The 19,792-nt window shown below is 41.2% G+C and overlaps 2 protein-coding genes across 2 annotated transcripts in view; one reads left to right on the top strand and one right to left on the bottom strand.

Moving 5' to 3' along the window:
* LOC132865856 (zinc finger protein 850-like) overlaps positions 1-19,792 on the top strand; it is a 1,522,149-nt gene that overhangs the window by 1,240,939 nt on the left and 261,418 nt on the right. The window lies entirely within an intron of this gene.
* LOC132865887 (histone-lysine N-methyltransferase PRDM7-like) overlaps positions 15,923-19,792 on the bottom strand; it is a 36,526-nt gene continuing 32,656 nt past the window's right edge. The window contains exons 3-4 of the mRNA XM_060898398.1: positions 16,116-16,387; positions 15,923-16,011 (exon numbers count right to left, since the gene is read on the bottom strand). Coding sequence (XP_060754381.1) covers positions 15,988-16,011; positions 16,116-16,387 — 296 coding nt within the window. The 3' untranslated portion in view covers positions 15,923-15,987. The remainder of the gene's footprint in view (positions 16,012-16,115; positions 16,388-19,792) is intronic.

The raw sequence follows: 19,792 nt of genomic DNA, 5'->3' as shown, positions 1-19,792 counted from the left end.
GGCTTTAAATGAGGTTTACAGAAAGAAGAACAATGGCTCATACCAATATTATTAAGCCTCACGAAGGCTGATTTAAAGGTTTTTGACTGTATCGTAAGATTCACACAACAGCTGACAAGCTCCGAGATGAATTTAGTAACTATAGGAAAATGCAGGCAAGGCTTTATCAGAATTTAGGCAAAGGAAAGGTTTCTCATAAAAGGCTTTACTTCTGACATGGCAAAGCTGTGCTGTGAATCAGACCTCTCTGATAAATATCTGTCCCTTGTGTTTTGGTCTCTAAACAGACAGCTACAAAAATACACAACTTTAAAAGTCAGTTCTGTCTCTAAATGGGTTTTATATAAAATATTTTTGATCTGTACAAGTAATATTTATTTGGGCACCAATGTTGTTTTAGTTCAGTGTAGCAGTGTTCATCTTTAATTTAAATGATTTTAAATTTACTTTTAGTCTTGTGTCCTGAAAATAGTAGTTACATTTTAGTCTTTTTTTTTTTTTGGTCAAGATATCATCAATGGAACTAAATTTTAATTTTAGTCTATCAATGTTTTAATCATAATTTCCTCAGATAGTTGCATGGTACTTGTAAAATATGCCCTGCAGTTTTAAGAGGGCCTGTTGCAGCAGGGGTTTAGCCGGATTCCCCCCCAGCATATGGCTGGTTTTGTCACTATGCAGAAGTTACAATACTCAGCATAAATGAGTACACCCCCTTTGAAAAGTAACATTTTAAACAATCTCAATGAACACAAACAATTTCCAAAATGTTGACAAGACAAAGTTTAATATAACATCTGTTTACCTTATAACGTGAAAGTAAGGTTAATAATATAACTTAGATTACACTTTTTTTTTTCAGTTTTACTCAAATTAGGGTGGTGCAAAAATGAGTAGACCCCACAACAAAAACTACTACATCTAGTACTTTGTATGGCCTCCATGATTTTTAATGACATCAAGTCTTCTAGGTATGGAATGAACAAGTTGGCGATATTTTGCAACATCAATCTTTTTCCATTCTTCAACAATGATCTCTTTTAGTGACTGGATGCTGGATGGAGAGTGATGCTCAACTTGTCTCTTCAGAATTCCCCAAAGAAAATAAATTTCTTTACACCACAAAGGTGAAGGCTACAAGATGATCAGCAAAGCTTTACTTATCAGTCAGAATACTGTAGAAAAAGTGGTACAAAAATTTAAGAAAGATGGAACTGCAACCATCTCACAGAGACGTCCAGGTCATCCACGGAAGTTAACACCTCGACAGGAGCGTCTTCTGACGAGAAGGGTTGAAGAAAATTGGCATGCAAGTTCACTGCAGTTACCTAAAGAAGTAGAAAGCCAAACTGGGGTGACTATTTCCGGTGACACAATACGGCGTACACTGCAGAGGAATGGCATGCATGGATGCCGTCCACGAAAGAAGCCTCTCCTAAAGCCCAGGCACAAAAAAAGCCCGCCTCGAGTTTGCCAGGGCCCATGCTGACAAAGATGAAGACTACTGGGACTCTATACTTGAGTGAGGAGACCCAGATAAATGTTTTTGGAACTGATGGCTTCAAAACTGTATGGCGTCGCAAAGATGAGGAATACAAAGAAAAATGCATGGTGCCTACAGTGAAACATGGTGGTGGCAGTGTCCTTATGTGGGGCTGCATGAGTGCTGCTGGTGTCGGGGAGCTGCATTTCATTGATGGCATCATGAATTCACAGATGTATTGCTCTATACTGAAAGAGAAGATGCTACCATCACTCCGTGCCCTTGGTCGTCGTGCACTTTTCCAACATGGCAATGATGCTAAACACACATCTAAGGCCACTGTTGGATTTCTGAAGAAGAACAGGGTGAAAGTGATTCAGTGGCCAAGTATGTTTCCTGATCTGAACCCAATCGAACACCTATGGGGAATTCTGAAGAGACAAGTTGAGCATCACTCTCCATCCAGCATCCAGTCACTAAAAGAGGTCATTGTTGAAGAATGGAAAAAGATTGATGTTGCAAAATGTCACCAACTTGTTCATTCCATGCCTAGAAGACTTGGTGCTGTCATTAAAAATCATGGAGGCCAAACAAAGTACTAGATGTAGTAGTTTTTGTTGTGGGGTGTACTCATTTTTGCACCACCCTAATTTGAGTAAAACTGAAAAAAAAAAGTGTAATCTAAGTTATATTAACCTTACTTTCACGTTATAGGTTACAGATGTTATTTTAAACTTTGTCTTGTCAACATTTTGGAAATTGTGTTCATTGAGATATTGTTTAAAATGTCACTTTTCAAAGGGGGTGTACTCATTTACGCTGAGCACTGTATGTGGAGTTAGCCACGACTGTAATGGTGATGAGCGCTATTTTCATATGAAGACGTTACTTTGTTCAGACCAATGCCGTGTGTGTGTCCTGACTCATATACCCGTTAGAATCCAGGAGCATTATGAAAGCCATGTGAGCAGGGAAGTGAGCGAGTCTAGCAAACCGGATTCACTCCCGCTTCCCAACTACGGTCAGGAACGTGAAAAAGAGGGAAAGCAACACACTGGAATGGATTTTGCACAGGATATTTCCCCTAGCTGTAAAAATTCCCTTGAGAAGTAATGCACATTAACATTCTACACTAATGCAAAAGCAGTGTGCAGCAGTGAAACAAAAGCCATGGAAAGGTCAAAAATTAAAGGAGGAGCTAAAAAACCAAACAAACCAGGCATTAGAGGCATAGGCTTCCAAATGTTTAAAAAAAAAAAAAAAATCAATCTACAAACTGTTTGGGCATCAGCACCCTGAATTGGCCTGCAATGCCATTTTCAAGGACCAGAATGAAGAGCTTAAAATGGACATTAAAACATAGCTATAGACTAGGCTGTTGCCTCTCGCGGTTACCAGAGGACTAGCCCCCCTGTAACCCTAGCTGTATAGGTGAGAGGCTGAGGGCTATGGAAACGAAGGTCAGCACCGCCCAATGTGCCTGACTGCATGGAGCAGGAAGGACTTTAGAGAAGGGCTAGGCTGCATGTTCACTTAAAACTGCTGTAACTTGCCCAACCATAACTGACTATATGTACCAGAGATTTCCAAGCTTGTTGGGGCTGAAGCACATCAAAAGGTCAAATCAGAATGTCAAGGCACACCAAATTAAAAGTTGGCTATCGATTATGAAGAATGTCACACACGTTATGATGGGCTAGAAGGTCATTTGCAAAATTTGACCCAGATTGCACTACAGCAGATTGTCAAATAATTATTAAAACAGATAGGTAAATCAGACAGGCAATTGTATAATTTATTAAAAACGTGAGGCAACGCTCATTACAGTGTTTTCCATGAGTTGCCTAGACTGTAGTGAGTGACGGAAGCATTTTCAGAACACAAACACCATTTGATTTGAGACTGATAACATTAAGTGTCCACTCCAGTCATCCACTAGTCCAAACACAATATGATGGTTATCAATTTAAAACAGCAAACAGATAACATCAATGGAGAAGTTAGCATTGATAATTAGCATTCATCAAACTTGAGCTTAGAGAACGTTAACATCAGCATGTCCGAATCTCATATCCTCGCTTTAAAACAGTGCACGGTTAAATTTGTAGAGTTTTAGCTTATTTGAGTCAGAAAAGCTGCTAACACATCCGGTAGCATGTATTCGTCATTCAAAACACAAGTGCATGCTCTAACCAGAATTCAAAATAGGTTTATTTTTAGCTAAAATGAAATTATTCTGCATGTTCTCTATTCAATATTTTACATTTTCTAAAAAAATAAATAAACCAGTTGAACACAGGTAACCACTTCTGCTTCATTTCTTTGAGGGCTGAAGTGTATGCTCTAGTCATTTTTTTAACCGTTTATGAACTGAAACTCCTTAACCATGCTTTGCGGGTGTGGCCTTTTTGCTGTGGCATCACCATTCATATCAATACAACCAGTGTGTTTATGCTTAAATTACTAAAGCACAAAATTGTTTTGTGCAAGCTCTTCATAGATCTAAAACTCTTAATTTTGCTCTCAAAGTGCACCAGTTTGATACATTTAACTTTAAAATAAACAAAATTATCTCACAGGGGAGCATGCCCCCAGAGCGAGGGCCACTGACCCTAGTTTCACAAAATCCTGAGGGAAACACTATTATTCTGTCTTTTTTTTTAATAACTACTGCCAGAGGAAAAGCTACCTGTTCTTTTGCAAGTTAGGGTAGCTGTGAAAGAAATCTCTCTCAACTCAAACGTAGAAGTAGGTGACCGTGATTATGCAACATATCCTAGAAGCATGTTGATGTTCAAAAATAAACTTGACAGGTAGTGAACTAATGTGGCAAGTGTGTGTGGAAGGAGAAATCATGAGACGGAGAGCTCCACTTTTGAATATAAAAGTGCGTCATTGCATATCGTATAACGAACTTGGACGCCATCCTACCAGTGCAACATCTGCTTATTTTAGATTTAATTATTTTTTTGGTCATTTCAACTTTCAATAACATACACACTGGTTACATACATATCAGCAAGAAAGACCGAAAAGGATTAGACTGAAGCAAAAGCTTATTGCATCTACCCTCATCACATTTCATAAATTAATAAATCTTTTTTTTTATGCCAAAGGAATTAAGGAAAGAAACAAAAAGGAAAAATAAAATAAAATAAAAATAGTAACAATAGTATCTGTTACATTTTGTTCAATACAATTTTACAGCTTTCAATTTCAAATGAATACCAAAACATACATATTGGATTTTGCCATTTTCGTATTCTGTAGCGTTACATACCAAGTAGCTGGATCAAATTTAAATCAAACCATTTTTTTCCAAGCATATTTCATATCTCAGTTTTGTATTTACTGATAATCTTATATGTTTGTATGCTCTTTTAAGGCCTTTAAGCATGTTACACAGTTTAATTTCATTTTCAAGACCATTCCATAAATTAAACTCCTGTTATAGATATACACCCCTGTTTCACATTTATTCTGAACTTTGTTTTAACAAACATGAGTGTTCCTCTCAATTCATAATGCCTCTCTCTGATTTGAAAGAACCTCTGAATACAGTCAGGGATAGTTTTGTTTTTGATTTTAAACATAAATTGAGCAATTTTGTAAATCCACAAAATCACGAAATTTAAGACCATTCAAGCTTATAAACAACTGATTGGTTGGTTCGCTATAACATACGTTGTGTATGATCCTAATAGCTCTTTTCTGCAATATGAAGATCGGGTTTGTGATTGTTTTACATGCATTTCCCCAGACCTCCACACAATAAGTTATGTATGGAACAAGCAGAGAATTATAAAGTGCGTGCAATGATTTTTGGCTTAGAATGTGTTTAGTTTTATGAAGTATTGCAATAGACTTGGACATTTTTGTTTTTACATGTTTAACTTGACAGGTAGTGAACTAATGTGGCAAGTGTGTGTGGAAGGAGAAATCATGAGACGGAGAGCTCCGCTTTTGAATATAAAAACGTGTCACTGCATATCGTACAACGAAATTGGATGCCATCCTACCAGTGCAACATCTGCTTATTAAAAATAAAGAAATAATATATATTATATGGACATTTTAACAACTCAAAAACTCTAAAAAGACATACATGCACAAAACATTCACACACTGCTGGGTTTTGGTTTTTTTTTAATTGCACGGTCCCTTTTGTTTAGTGCAGTTATGGCTCTTGGGTAGAAGCTATTTTTCAGTCTATAGACCCCTGACACTGACATCACATTTACGTTAGCAACGGTCACTACCCTACCCTATTGAGGTTTTTCACCTGACGTCACAGGGTCACGTGACGCCCCGGTGTCCGCCATTTTGAAGGTCAAGCTAGCTAATGTCAACAACATACTAGCTAGTATGTTACTGTAGCAATGTTTACGTTCAGTCATTTGGATGACTGTTAAAACCTTTCAGTCTCAAGTTTTTCCTTTATTGTATTTACTAGTTTACTGTAATTATGATCCGGCAGCTATTTACACCGGATCCAGTGTAAATAGCTGCCGGAGCGCACTCCGGCTTGCTCCCCCTCAAATTAAGCAGCGCGCTCCGGCTTGCTCCCGGAGTGCTCCGGCCGAGGTTCCGGAGCGCGCTCCGGCTTGCTCCCCCTCAAATTAAGCAGCACGCTCCGGCTTGCTCCCGGAGCGCTCCGGTCGAGGTTCCGGAGCGCGCTCCGGCTTGCTCCCCCTCAAATTAAGCAGCGCGCTCCGGCTTGCTCCCGGGCTGCTTAATTTGAGGGGGAGCAAGCCGGAGCGCGCTCCGGCAGCTATTTACACTGGATCCGGTGTAAATAGCTGCCGGATCATAATTACAGTAAACTAGTAAATACAGTAAAGGAAAAACTTGAGACTGAAAGGTTTTAACAGTCATCCAAATGACTGAACGTAAACATTGCTACAGTAACATACCAGCTACTATGTTGTTGACATTAGCTAGTGCTAACAGCTAGCTGCTAGTACACTGCTACAACACAGACACCGACCCTAATAATACAGTTCTTGGTCATTGCCTGGTAACAGCAAATTTATAACGGGCCATGTCTCAACAGACTAAGAAGTTATTTCAATGACATTTAATAACATTTTGTTTATCCTGAGGACCGAAAGTAAATGAAAATGTGAACAAACCTTAGCTGTAATAAGATGGCAACCACCGGCTCCAGGGACGACCCACTGATGTAGGCATGTTACCCAGCCTGACACAAAATATTTGTAGGCATCCAAACTCATACGCTTTCAGATCAATACCTGTGTATGGTGATGGGTTTTTAACGACATAGGTATACAGATCATGTGGGCCGAAGTCAGGTAAAGACGAGGGCTTCGTGTACTTCCGTACGTCAGTGAACAATCCTGGTGGAAGCAGGTAAACGTCGCTGTCTAAGCCTGCTAACCTCAATTTTTGCAAATACCTCTCCCTCTGCTCGCCCTGTAAATGCCCTACGTCGCTGGATAGTGAAGGTATTTTCTGCATCTCGCTCCTTTTTCTTTTGTGTTTTTCGTTTGTCGCCTTCCTCGCATTCAAACTGATTCGAGCCGTGACGTCCAAAATGGCAGCCTCACATGACTTGGTCACGTGGGTGAAAAACCTCAATACCTGGGGGACAAGCAAACTTTGTTTACATACTGTTCACATACTGAAGCCAAGCAAAGATGTCAGACGTCCGTTGCTGTTGTCTGAAGAAAACTACAGCTAAAAAAGCTCTACTAACGGATTACTTGGATAATCTTAGTTATAAAGAAGTGAAGGATACATGGAAATTAGAGCTTATTAGTGGCTATGATCTGTACAAAATTCCTCAAAACCAATGGAGTGACGGTGCAGATTTGTGGCCTAGTGTTAGCTACATGTTGGAATGTACTTTCCTTTTCAGGAAGAATCCGGACATGGAAGAACAGTTTAAAAAAAAAAAAAAACTGCACACCCCTCTACATAAACAAGAAAACCTTTGTGTAAAGAATTTTTACCGACATCAGCTTTAGGGAACAGAATGCTGCAAAAGCCTGAGCATTTACTCTCAAAGGACTACTACTTGAACTGTGGGCTAGGATGGTATTCCCAGCCCGCCATGTCTCAACAACCTCAAGGACATCAAGTTACAGAGCTATTTGCACTCATTTATGCATTGATATTTATGATTTGTTAAAAAAGAAACAAATCTCTGAAGTATTATTTGTAAAATAACGTTATCTTGCTCTAGACTTTCAAACAATGTTGTAAGATTTTATTTTAATTTTATCTAATAGTGGATGGTACAATAATTACAAATGCAAACAGAATCGGCACATTCCAGTTGCAGCTGTAGTCATATAGCTAGCTATAATCATATAGTTAACTATAAATCACCCTTGTAATAATAATTTCAATAAACTGTTCATGTTCAGTTCCCTCTTCATTTATTCTCTATTCAAAAGGCACAACTGAGTCACACAGGTTGATAAGTGTGCAACAGACAGTAACCAATTTTATCCAAAATAGTTTTTCCTGCCTTAGTCGATTTATTTCCATTTCACATGCCTGCAGCTGTTGTAAAGTTCAGTGCGTTTGTGTAGAACTCTCTCAAACTGTAGGTTCATTACTACACTGTCTCCAGGTTGACATTTTGCACAGGACTGAGTTCCTCTGATAACAGAAGCAAAGCTTCAGCGCTTTTTGCTCTTAATCTTTTCTGTTCTTTCAGGATGCATCAGGAGCATGTCACTCCTTGTTGTTTTTTTTAAACGAATTATGTCAGCGTTGTTTGTTTGGTGCCCAATCTGGGTTTTCCATGTTGAATGAGGAAGTTGGTTCATCTGGAAGAAAATCATTTGATTTTATCTGAACACTTTCATGAAGAAGCTAATTCAAATGTGAGCAGAAATTAAAAGAGATTCTTAAACTCTTCCATACTCTGTTGCGCCTGTCTATTTTTTTAAAAAATACATTTTAAATAGTTGCAAATTTCTCTGCAATTTTCAGGGTTAGCTCCTCTCGCTGAATTCTCTTTAACCACTCATTTCTTCATTGTTCTTGAAGCATTTGCTTCTCTTTGTTAACATTTTTCTTCATAGCAGGGAAATGGTAATATCTTTTATCTATTCCTCGATTTAAATGATTGGAACAACCAAAAACAGCGCAAAAATGAACCATATTTAAGACTGGTTAAGCCCTGCTTACACGAAAACTGGTGTCTTTTCACCTGGGGGTCAATTATCACGTGATGCGTAACATCATGTGCAAGGGGTCTATTTGTCCATCTCTTAATTGACCTGAACTGCCTGCCCAAGGGCAGCAGTTCAAACAGAGAATTTCTGGGGTGGGACGGATCTTTTAATATACTGAGGGTTCTTTTGAGGCAGCAGGAACTGTAAAGCTCTTCCAGGCAGGGAAGAGGGCAACCGATGATCATCTGGGTGGTGGTGACAACCCTCTGGAGCAGTTTTCTCTCTGCTCCTGTGCAGCTGACAAACCACACACTGATGAAGTATGTATGTAAGTATGTTCTCTACGGAGCAACAATAGAAGGACACAAGCAGTTTTTGAGGGAGGTCGTTCATCCTGAGGATCATCAGGAAGTAAAGTCTCTGCTGTGCATTCTTTATCGCTTGTGTGGCATTAGAGCTCCAGGTCAGCTCCTCCTCTATGTGCACCCCAAGGAACCAGAAGTCCAGGATCCTCTCCACATATTGCGCACTGATGAGAATAGGCTGAAAGTCCGTTTTCTTTTTCCTGAAGTCTATGATCAGCTCCTTGGTTTTGGTGGTTGAGGACCAGGTTTGCTGACTCAGCACCACCCAAACAGCTGCTCAACCTTGTGCTGATAAGCAGACTCCTCCCCCCCAGAGATGAGCCCCACTATAGTAGTATCATCCGCAAATATGATGCCGCCATTACGGGAGCGAGCAGGGTCCAGTTGTAAGTGTAGAACAACAACTTGTTTAATCCTAGATAAAGCCGTGGCACAGCAGTTATGCTCATATTTACATAGGAATAACATCCATGAAATGTACCAGTCAGGATTTAGACCTCATCATAGCACAGAGACAGCTCTGGTTAAAGTAGTAAACGACCTACTGTTGGTGTCTGATCAGGGCTGTGTCTCGCTGCTTGTGTTGCTTGACCTTAGTGCAGCATTTGATACCATTGATCATTCCATTCTTCTGGATAGACTAGAAAATGTTGTGGGAGTTAAGGGAACGGCCCTCTCCTGGCTCAGGTCATATTTAACTGATCGCTATCAGTATGCTGATGTAAATGGTGATTTTTCTAGACATACTGCATTTTTATATCTCAGGGCTTTACATGAGCACCCGCCAAATGCGGGTAAAATTCGTCTATGGCGGGTAATAACTTGAGTCTCACTAGCCACTTTGGCGGGTGGTTTATTCTGTGGTATGACAATACATTTTAATTGTAGTTTTCTCTGAAGGCATCTGATATAATAAACTCATTGCAATGTAAAAATTACACGCCTACAACTCCCATGAGCACCTGCGTAAACAGTCTGACAACGTTAGAATTGTTTAGAACATTTGTTAACGTCTCAGATAAAATCAAATGATACGGTAACCTGCGGTTAATGAACAAAAAGTTGCTGACGACTGACAAACGCACTGTGGCGAGCATATAGCTGGAGTTTCAAACCCTGCTGATCAGGAAAAAAGGGGCAGAAATGAGCAGGGCCGGAGCAGCATTTTAAAATCACCGAGGTCCGTGATGCACAAAGCGTGCGCCGAAAAACGTTCACCATATTTAAATAAGAGGGGTGAATTACACACCACACAAGAGATCTCATCTCATTATCTCTAGCTGCTTTATCCTGTTCTACAGGGTTGCAGGCAAGCTGGAGCCTATCCCACCTGACTACGGGCGAAAGGCAGGGTACACCCTGGACAAGTCGCCAGGTCATCACAGGGCTGACACATAGACACAGACAACCATTCACACCACGGGCGATTGGTCTAAGACAACGAGGGAGGCTCAGCCTCCTCTAAAAATGACGAACATCGTGTAGGATGAATTGCGCTAGGCTTATGTTATAGCCGACCTTATAACATTGCTATTTCAGATCCAGAATCATAGAAATATATGTGCTCAACCCAACTACAGTGCGAAATCATTCCGTTATAACTTTCCCCAGTTCGCCTAATGTGTGCGTGAGTTTTTTCCCCCTCGTGACAGCGCGATGCAGCCCAGCCTCAGTGGATTGGGAGCTATGTGCTTGTCAATCTCAAAATGCAAGACGATTATTGGACAAATACTGCAAAAATGCCCGCCCACGGAGTCTCACGGACTCCCAGCCTCAGTGGACTTCAACGGCATTTGGGAGCTATGCGCTTTTCAATCTCAAAATGCAAGACGGTTATTGGACAAATACTGCGAAAATGCCCGCCCACGGACTCCGAGCCTCACATGGGAGGGACATGGCAGTTTCCGCGAGGAGACTGGTGATTGGTGAAAGCGGCCGGATATTTTCTTTGATTGACAGCTCGTTTCAACTATCAACAGGCAGAGGTTACAGTGTTGCCAGATTGGGCGGTTTCCCGCCCAATTGGGCGGTTTTAAGTGCATTTTGGCGGGTTTTGAATATATTTTGGGCTGGACAACGTCAGCAGTATCTGGCAACATCAGTTCAGTCCCATGCGGATTCGCAAGTGCTGTGGTGTATTGTAAGAGATCAACTTACATTTCGATTTCATTCATTACATACGGTTTCCACCAGCTTTTTTAATTTGTATATATTTTCATTGTAAATAAAGTGTAAATATAGTGTTGTCAAGTTTGCTATCTTAGTTCCAGAAATTTCGTTTATTTGAGTGACTGAACTTGAACTTGAGGGGGCTAGTCAGCTAGCAAGAAAACTGTGCACGGATGCCAAGCATTGCTGATTTAATTTTGGCAAAGCCATTTGCCAGTCTTCCTTTCGAGGAAAAAATTAAAATTAAAGAGCAGGGTAGACCAACGCCTCAAATTGACTTGGTGAAAAAGGTAGGGAATAATACTCGTTCCTTTCAGCTCTCCTGGTACGAGAAAGTGAATTGGCTAACAGCAAGTGACCCACATCAACAACAGTAAATAGGCTACTTTAGTAATATGTCATGGATGGACCAAAAATATAGAATCTATTTAAAATGTTTATGCTGAGTATATTATATTGGAATATATGTTTTTCTGGATATGAATTAAACACCACTACAATTTGGAAAACATTTTTAAACAAAAACACAGCCGAGGTCAATTTTTAAACAACATGCCACAATTTTAAAATATAAAATGTTAAAATATCCCCCCCCAACACCACCATCATGTATATTGGACAGTAGGCTAATGGGCCAAAAGAACCTGTTATTTCACAGTTTGTGACCCTGCCAACAATCAGCCAGATCAGAGGCAAGAGTATGGGCAAAATTGATGTGTTTTTTCTTTTAAAATCTGGAAATATCGTAACCGACCAGCCTCCCCTGTTTGAAAGACTACCAGCCGCCACTGATTCACACCTACGGTCAATTTAGAGTCACCAGTTAACCTAACCTGCATGTCTTTGGACTGTGGGGGAAATCGGAGCACCCGGAGGAAACCCACACGGACACGGGAAGAACATGCAAACTCCGCACAGAAAGGCCCTCGCCGGCCACGGGGCTTGAACCCGGACCTTCTTGCTGTGAGGCAACAGCGCTAACCACTGCACCACCGTGCCGCCCAGATTGGCTCGTTCATAGCAAAACCGAAAATACCATGTACTGCGAAGACTGTAGAAAGCCTGGCAAAGACAGGCACCAGTAATTTTAAACTCGAAACTATCAAGGACCACGAAAAGTCAAATGCACACATCGGTACTGTAACATCAAAACCGGCGAAGACGGCTGGTTCACTACAGGGCAGCATTGCTGTCAGTCCCTGGCCGTCATGAAGTCGGCTGAGCTGGAGAGGATGGAGCTGCCGTTTAGAAATGTTCATGCGATTGAAAAGAAGTTGATCCCACCCCAGCTATTAACTTATGACCTGCAGGAAGCCTCAGGTCACAAAGACCATTTTTCATGGACCATTCAGACTCATCTGATGATGAATGTAATGAGGACATTTAATGTCTCTCTCTACACATGTTCACACACACATAATTAATAGATAATACATAATATACATAATAATACTTGATAATACACATAATACTTGCATATCAAAACATCAAATGTTTTTCAATGATAAATGTTTTGAATTGGACTTTTAATATTAGAATCAGTTCAGTTGTACTGAATGTTATTTTTCCATATACGATATTTCATATTGTAAGGGGCTTGAATTTGAGTTCAATAAACAGAATACTCTGCTTATATTTTTGTCTGATTGGTTCCATGTTTTCATAGAGGGAGCTACCTTAACAGCACTGAATACTTGAGTGCTATTGTACAGATACATTATACGCTGCCATTCATGATTAAATCTAGATCTTCCGAACTTTAACGTATCATGGTGAAGAAAAAACTGCGATTTCCTGGCAACAAAATTGTGGCTAGTGAAAAGGCTGAATGGCTAGTGACTCAGGAAAACCACTAGCCACAGTGGCCGGTGAGCAAAAAAGTTAATGTAAAGCTGATATTATTCATAAACATGATATTAGTTTCCACTGTTAAGCTGATGACACACAGTTGTATGTTTCTACAAAACCAGATGAGAGACACCAGCTTAATAGAATTGAGGAATGTGTGAAGGACATTAGACACTGGATGCTTATTAACTTCCTTCTGCTTAACTCTGACAAGACTGAAGCACTTGTACTCGGACCACATGCAGCTAGAAGTAAGTTTTCTGATTCCACAGTAACTCTGGATGGCCTTTCTGTTTCTTCACGTGCAGCAGTAAAAGACCTCGGAGTGATTATTGACTCTGGACGTTCATTCGAAACTCACATCAATAACATTACCCGGTTAAGCTTTCTTTCATCTCAGAAATATTTCTAAGAGAAGAAATTCAATGTCACTACATGACGCAGAAAAATTAGTTCATACTTTTGTTACCTCCAGGTTGGATTATTGTAATGCCTTACTGTCTGGATGTTCCAATAAGTGCATAAACAAGCTCCAGTTAGTTCAAAATGCAGCAGCAAGAGTCCTTACTAGAGCTAGAAAATATGACCCCATCACCCCTGTCTTATCCACACTGCACTGGCTCCCAATCAAATTTCACATTGATTGTAAAATACTATTCTTGACCTTGAAAGCACTGAATGGTCTCGCGCCACAGTACCTGAGTGAACTTCTGCTCCTCTATGACCCACCACGCCTACTTAGATCAAAAGGTGCAGGCTATCTGCTGGTACCTTGTATAGTGAAGGCTACATCAGGGGGCAGAGCCTTTTCTTACAAAGCTCCACAGTTATGGAACAGCCTTCCAAGTAGTGTTCGGGAATCAGAAACAGTCCATGTTTAAGTCAAGGCTGAACGCATATCTGTTTAGCCAAGCCTTTTGTTAAGAGTGTTTGAGGGAAAGGAGTAGATCTGGAGGGTCCTCAGACAGAGTGTTTTGGTAAACTGGGATGTATGGATGCTGTCAGTTCCCCACTCACTTGCTCGCTCGAGTTTGTTGATCCTGTCGTGGCTGCTGCTTTATGTCCTGGGGCTCCCTCATGCCTGTGCTACCTTCTGGCTCTCCCCTTTTAGTTATGCTGTCATAGTTAGTTGCCGGAGTCCCTGCTTGTACTCAGTGCAAAATGTATACTGTTCTTACTCATCAGGTGACATTGGGCATACCCAACAACCTGTGTTTTCTCTCTTTCTCTCCCCCTCCCCCATCTGTCCCTCTGAGTTACATGGCAATCCTGACCTCTTCTGCTCCTCAGACCTGCCTGATCCATTCTGATGCCCTACATCTGGTTGGAGTCTCATCACGTCGCTCCTGTGGAGGATGGCCCCATATGGACAGTTGAAAGTCACACTTGGAAGATGCTCTGGACTCTTACAGTAATGCTTTTATGGCTGAGGACTACAGCTGACTTGCTAACTTTAGGACTGCAGTTGTCATGAACAGTTTTGCACTCAAGTTTCCATCAATGAAGAGGTAGAACATCAACAAAACTGATTTCATGTTAAAAATGTTAGAATCACATTGTCTCTTATCACCCAAATGAGGATGGATTCCCTTTTGAGTCTGGTTCCTCTCGAGGTTTCTCTCTCATGTCGTCTGAGGGAGTTTTTCCTTGCCACCGTTGCCACAGGTTTGCTCATTGGGGATAGATTAGGGATAACATTAGCTCATGTTTTAAGTCGTTCAAATTCTGTAAAGCTGCTTTGCGACAATGTCTATTGTTAAAAGCGCTATACAAATCAACTTGACTTGACTAGAGAGTGAAGAGTGGGGAGCCATTGCTGAGGCAATCAGACAGGAAGTCCTTTATCCAGAGGCAGATGGATTAAGACAGTCCCAGGTCTGTCAGGTTGGACACCAGTCTGTGAGGGAGAATGGTGTTGAATGCTGAGCTAAAGTCCACAAAGAACAGCCTAGCATAGCTCTCCTGCTGCTCAAGGTGAGTGAGGGCAGTGTGGAGAGTTGTTGCTATGGTGTCCTCTGTAGACCCATTAGCTCTATAAGTATACTGGTGTCTAACATGGGTGGGGGACTTGAGATGATGCAAGTCTGAACCAGTTGCTCAAAGCGCTTCATGATGACGGGAGTAAGTGCCACTGGTCAGTGGTCATTCAGGCTGCTAATGGTCTTTTTTTGGCAATGGAAGATGGTAGAGGACTTCAGGCAGGGTGGGATGGTGGACTGGGACAGGGACTGATTGACTTATGTGACATCATATGCTCTGTACATAACATGGTTCTAGATGTTGTTTTATTTTACTACAAGATACATGCCTATCAGAAATACTGGACAGAGGTGGTCAATTACTGCAGGAGTCTTGGTCAAGGTGGCTCATTGCTATTTAGCCCCTAATGTTCTCCAAGCTTTAACATTAACAGCCCCATGAGCCTTTGCACTCTGGCAAGGCTCCGTGGAACTGGCAACAACTAAAGCGACTGCCTTTTCTGGTCGCTACAATAATAATCCTCCTCCCTGGAGCCAAATTTATTTTCAAAATGGGATTAAAGGCCATTTAGATAAAAATGTTAAAAGTGACTACCTACAAACATTTTTAATGAAAAAGTACAGTCATTGTTGTATTTAAAAAAAAAAATTTATTTCATGAGCCTGCATGAAAATGCATGGGGTTGCTCAAAATTCCACAGCACACTTCACTTTGTCTCACAGCACACCGGGTATATACTGTCTCATCTCATCTCATTATCTGTAGCCGCTTTATCCTGTTCTACAGGGTCGCAGGCAAGCTGGAGCCTATCCCAGCTGACTACGGGCGAAAGGCGGGGTACACCCTGGACAAGTCGCCAGGTCATCACAGGGCTGACACATAGACACAGACAACTTGAGCACTGAGGTGTTACTAGTATTTTCATTAACAGGCAAGTTCCACCACACTGGCTAAAAGAACCGATGTCGGACCGCATTGTGCTCAAACTTGCGATTTACACCACTACTCCACATATCATCTGCAAGAAGAAATTGATATTAATTGGAGCTACCTTCATCTAGTCATCATATTTTGTTACATAAAAATATACAATCTTTATAATAAAATTTATGACAAACTCACAACCGAGGAGTCTCCACTGTTCTTGGCTTCCTCTCGGTTCACCAGCTCTCCCTGGCAGGGGCCAAAGTGTGCACCTACTGGAACAGTCTCCCCCTTATTAAACACTCCCAGGCCTGCATCAGGAATACTGGACTTCTGGATTTCTAGCCCAGGAGGAAGTGTTTGTCTGGCTCGGTCAGGGACTCCCATGGGAACAGGAGTATCAGGGATGAAGAGGGGTGGTCCATGAACCTCGCATTTGTTGAGGAAGAAGGATTTGCAAACTTCACAGTCTAGGAGTAGAGAAAACACAACAGGAAGAAATGAGGCCCAAATGTGTGTGCAAGCTGTGTGTGTCTATCTAAGACCGTATACGGTACATTAGTACTGTATAAAGATTATCCTAAGAAAGCTTGCCAGTAAGGTTCACTGAGCATCTGGTTGAGACTAGGTGTCCATCAGGACTGGGATCAAACAGGACACAACAAAGTACCAGTATTGGCAAAAAATATGGAAAACACCTACCAAAATGACAAAACACCACAATTTGACCTTTTGTTCTCAAGTTCTCTTAATAAACTAAACATTTTCATCATAAACAAATGTTACAAGTAACCAGAGTAAATCATTCTAAAATATCAATATTTGGTATGGAACCCCTTGACACTGAAGTGCACTGACACAATCAGGCATGCTATCAAAGTTTATGAATAAAATCAAGTGGAACTGATCGCCATATGTCTTGCAACACTTCCCAGAGCTGTGGCAGGTTTGAAGGAGCCCTTTTCACCTTCTCTCGCTCCATGTAGTTCCAGACTTGCTCAATTATATTCATGTCAGGACTTTGGGCTGGCCTATCAAGAATTGCCAAGCTGCCATCTTGTTCTTTGTTTTGTAAATACCGTTTAACCATCCCAGCTGTGTGTTTTGGGTCATTATCTTGCTGGAAGATAAAGTTGTTGCCAATGAGAGCTCTTCCAGAAGGCGCAGTATGATGGATAAGGATTTGTCTGTACTTGTCAGCAGTGAGGGTCCCATCTATTTTGTAGAGATGACCAACTCCATTGTAGGTGATGGCTCCCCATACTTGCAGGACCCCTCCGCCATGTTTTACTGTGGGAGAAATACAGTTTGCCTTGTATCTTTCTCCCTTTCTGCACCTGACTTACTGTTGCATAGCGTTGCCAAATAATTCAAATTTCTTCTCATCTGAGAACATGACCCTTTTCCACTGCTCAGAAGTCCAACTCCTGTGAATTTTTACCCAGTTAAGTCTCTTCTGCTTATTTCCACCTCTCAACAAAAGTTTTGCGCACTGACATGACCTTTGATGCCTTCTGCTGAGAGCGTCTTCCTAACCAGGTGTGGGGAGACATCCTTGCCTGTAGCATCTTGGAGGTCCTGTGCCAGTTCCTTGCTGGATTTTTTCCTCTCTCGTAGGGATGTAGTCTTGGGGTACTGGACATCAGCTTTAGTCAACTTTTTCTTCCTTCCTCTGCCTGAAATGTTCTTGAAGTTCCCAGTCTTCTGGTGATGCTTGAGGCATTTCCAGACAGCACTGTGGGTCACATGCAGTTTCTTTGCTATGGCTCATTATGAATGGCCCTCCTCCCGTAAAACTTTCATCCTAATACGCTGCTCTTCTGTAGTTTCTCTCTGATGCCACTTCTGCCTGTTGCCTGGCTGTAGTCAGAGGATAAATACTTTTTCTAATGAATTATTTGTAGAGACCACATGATTTAGTTAATGGTTTTCACCTGTGGAATAATTAGCATATCATTGTAGGATTGCCCAACAAGGAGTGATTAAGGTGGCTTTTGGGGCTAAACTAAACAAAAAGAGATACTATTTCCAATATTTTTATGATGTTTATCACACAACAATGGCCAAAACTGCTAGTATTTTCATGGGTAAAGCATAAAATTGTGGTTAAAAGGTGTCTCTATCTTCATAATGTATTTCAGTTTCCTTCAGTGCAGATTCTGATGTCATTTGCACGGATTAAGTCAAATCAAGTTTTTGTATAGCGCTTTTAACAATAAACATTGACGCAAAGCAGCTTTACAGAATTTGAACGACTTAAAACATGAGCTAATTTTGTCCCTAATCTATCCAAAATCGATCTTTTCCTAGGCATTTCCATATTTTGTGCCAGTACTGGATACGAGTATGAGTTTTTTTTTTTTTTTTACTTCCTTGTGGGAGTAAACAAATGGTCAGATACGAAGCTTGACAGGGCAAAATAAAACGAATGTTCATTAACATGACTGTGGCACTCCATGATGTATTTACAGTATTCTCTTAGGACTTGCCTGGTCAGGGTTGTTTTAGGCCCTGTCCACATGGCAACGGATTCAGGTGACTCCGATACAATTGCTTATCGTTTAGGCCTGGCGTCCACACGGCACCAGCGTTTTGGGTGCCCAAAACGCAAATCTTTTTGAGAACGGGTTCCAGAGTGGAAAGATCTGGCAATGTTGCCGTTGCGAAGTTGTCTGGATGAGTAGAACGGATTTGTTTACGATGATGTCACAACCACATGACTGCGAGTGCTTCACACCGGGTAGAAGTGTAACGAACTCGATGCAAGTTGTCAACAAATCCTATAACTTGGTTCATTAAACGCGCTTACAAAATATTTTCACTGTGAATATTTATTGTGTAATGGTGCAAAGTGAGAGAGAGAAAATAGCCCTTAGGGCAGAGTCAATCGCACCAGCAAAAATAGGGAAAAAAAAGGAGCGATCTCACCTCTTCAGATGTGGGTTTAAGTCCTGCAATACATTCCTCAAAAAGGGCGTAGAAGAGCAAATTAATCCATCAACGTGTAGCATTCAATTCATTCCGGACCATTAAAGACGCCGCCTTCCGCGTAGAATCATACGTCATCCTCGCCGCCATATTGGATAGGTCAAAGCGGAGAATAAAGATTCATGTGCTGCGTTTAACTGTACCAACAGGTTTACTGTCCAAACGAGATCATATGAGATTACCTTTCACAGGTGAGAAACAACAAATTAATCCATCAACGTGTAGCATTCAATTTATTCCGGACCATTAAAGACGCCGCCTTCCGCGTAGAATCATACGTCATCCTCGCCGCCATATTGGATAGGTCAAAGCGGAGAATAAAGATTAGCTGCGTTTAACTGTACCAACAGGTTTGCCGTCCAAACGAGATCACATGGGATTACCTTTCACAGGTGAGACTGGAAAAATACTTTTCATTGTATTTGATCATTATAACGTAATTTTACGAACAGATTTTCCTGACTTTGTGGCTAATATGAAGTCTCGCGCATAATAGTTTATGCGCATGCGTCCTTACTTCTTCTATTGTTCTGTTGTCTCCGAAGGGACCGTCTTACAGCACCCCTAGAGGTGCGGCATGTGTATTGCATCGTTTTCAGCAAGCGTTGCGTTGCAATATGGACCTGATATTTTACTGATCGTTGCCCATTTGGACGCGATATATTTTTAAATAACATCTCGTTGCCGTTGTCGTGTGGATGTAGCCTTAAATTCAGCTACTTGTTTGCTTATCTTCTGGGGAACAGAATTTCCCAAATTTGTTATGAAAATCACATGCAGGTACAAACAAAATTAACTGCGGCACGGTGGTGTAGTGGTTAGCACGGTTGCCTCACAGCAAGAAGGTTCTGGGTTTGAACCCAGCGGCCGGCGAGGGCCTTTCTGTG

This window comes from Neoarius graeffei, chromosome 18 (genome assembly GCF_027579695.1).
Source record: "Neoarius graeffei isolate fNeoGra1 chromosome 18, fNeoGra1.pri, whole genome shotgun sequence".
In the NCBI taxonomy this organism is placed as follows: domain Eukaryota; kingdom Metazoa; phylum Chordata; class Actinopteri; order Siluriformes; family Ariidae; genus Neoarius; species Neoarius graeffei.
Note: the sequence above shows the minus strand (reverse complement) of the source record. Positions and strands in the feature narration are given on the sequence as shown.